The 2,079-nt window shown below is 47.8% G+C and overlaps 1 protein-coding gene across 1 annotated transcript in view; it reads left to right on the plus strand.

The window, feature by feature from the left end:
* Window positions 1–2,079, plus strand: part of STAB2 (stabilin 2) — an 87,486-nt gene that overhangs the window by 73,933 nt on the left and 11,474 nt on the right. Inside the window, 2 exon segments of the mRNA XM_009333055.1 lie at window positions 948–1,052; window positions 1,448–1,555. Coding sequence (XP_009331330.1) covers window positions 948–1,052; window positions 1,448–1,555 — 213 coding nt within the window.

Here is a 2,079-nt window from a genome sequence, read left to right on the forward strand (position 1 = left end):
GAGAATCAGTTTCCCCAACCCCACATCATTTTCCTCTTTAAACAATATTTCAGGAAGAAGGATAAGGCAAGAAAGGATGCTACTTCGTTACATTATAAAACGGAGAGACAATAATTCCTTAAGAAGGACTCAGCATGTGAGTTATTGCAGGACCCAAAAAGTAGGGAAAAAACATCACCTATAGATTAAATCAGCCCCTCGTGCTTCAGTTTGCAGGGCACAAGGGGTAACACCCCACATATAAAAGGAACAAAAGGAATCCAGAAGCTTTTAGGCATAAAAATGTCTAAAACCTGAAAAACACATTACAGGCAACTTGCCCACATTTTACAGCAAAGTTCACTAACCTCATATTTGGCTTCCTTACTCAGACAGGCCCCCTCCCTGCCAGCAACCAAACACTCTCACTCTGTACACCTTACTTCTCTCTGGCTGAAAGGCTCCCCCACAGCTAGCAGCTGCTGCACATTAGGACAGGATCAGGCCAGGTCTTCAGCTCAGCCATTAACTCCTTCCCACCACAGTCCTTTGTGAAATTTGCTACTCTACCACAATGCAGATCAATACCCATTTTCATTTCCAGAGGGACATTGAACTAATACGAGTTATAAAATCATAGGACCACAGGATAATTCAGGTTGGAAAGGGCCTCAGGAGGTCTCTAGTCCAAACCCCTGCTCAAAGCAGGGTCAGCCCTGAGATCAAGCCAGGTTGTCCAGGATTTATCCTGTTGGGGCTTGCAAACCTCCAAGGATGGAGACTGCCCAACTGCTCTGGGAAGTCTGGTCCACTGCTTGACTGGCCTCATGGTGAAAAACCATGAGGTTTATCTGAATAATTGCTAAATAATACTGCATCTAAACTGACAGTATAGGTGATGTTTCTGTAGGATTTTCTCCTTCCCCACCGGCAGCTCTGCAAGCGATCCCTCTGTGTTCCTTTTGCAGCCTGCGAATGCAAGAACAACGGGCAGTGTGACGAAGGATATTCAGGAACGGGACGATGTTTCTGTGAAACAGGATGGACTGGCCGGCTGTGTGAAACCAAGCTAGGTCTCTGCCTCCTCTCACCAGACTCCATTGCATGGAGCCAGGGGTTGAAAGCACTTGCAATTCAACAGAGGGTTTGCGTAGAGAAGAGAGAAAAAGGGTTAATAATATCAGAAGCCCTCTAAGGAGACTAAGGGACTCTGCTCTGGACTGAGAACAGGTCCCTTCACCCCTCTGTCTCCTCCTTTGTGAAATGGGAATATGAATGCCTACCTCCCCTGTGGAGGGGCTTTGGACTACACGAGGGAAGGTATCACCTGAGAGCTAAGCAGTCAAAAAAATATTCTTACAGGTTTTCCACTTAGCAAGACTGGTATGAGGGCTTTTCGTTCTGCAGGAAACAAGGGCATTGCAATATAAATAGCTCTCTCAACCCAGCTGTTCCGCCTTCCCCACAGCTCTGCCGCCAGTGTGTTCCCCAAGCTGCTCTGCCAATGCCGTCTGCATGGAGAACAACACGTGCCAGTGCAAGCCATTCTACAACGGGGATGGGCTCACATGCACAGGTGAGCTCCCTCTCCCATCCTACAAGAAAGCAGGCTGTCCCCTCTTGCACATGCACTTGCGTGCAGTTACCGTCTGGTATGAAATGTTGGCTATCAAACCTAACAGCTTCCACAGTGCAGCAAGTGAAACAAATTTAGGATATATACAGATCAGGTTTTTTCTGAAGCAAGTGGCTAGCTTCACCAGGTTTTACCGACCAGGAGTATGAGCAAGAAGTGTGCTTCAGTCAGGGTTTTGAGACAGCAGGTTTTCAGCAGTGTTTCACTTATGGGATGTTCTTTTATGACCTTAAGGCAAGGCAGTTCCCCAGTAACGTCGCTGCAGAAAGTCATTCTTTCTGAGCCAGGTGTCTCGCATCCTCCGAAGTCACCCTGGCCAGAGCAGAGTCCCCAGAAAAGCAGCTCTCTTGGGCTGCCAAAAGGCGAAGCAGAATCTCTGGGGGGTGGTGCCACGTCTCTTAAATCAAGGACATCCTGACAAGGGCTTCAGAGCCCTAAAGGATACCCTTCACACAAGTTCAGGA

Source organism: Pygoscelis adeliae, unplaced genomic scaffold (genome assembly GCF_000699105.1).
Source record: "Pygoscelis adeliae isolate BGI_AS28 unplaced genomic scaffold, ASM69910v1 Scaffold38, whole genome shotgun sequence".
In the NCBI taxonomy this organism is placed as follows: domain Eukaryota; kingdom Metazoa; phylum Chordata; class Aves; order Sphenisciformes; family Spheniscidae; genus Pygoscelis; species Pygoscelis adeliae.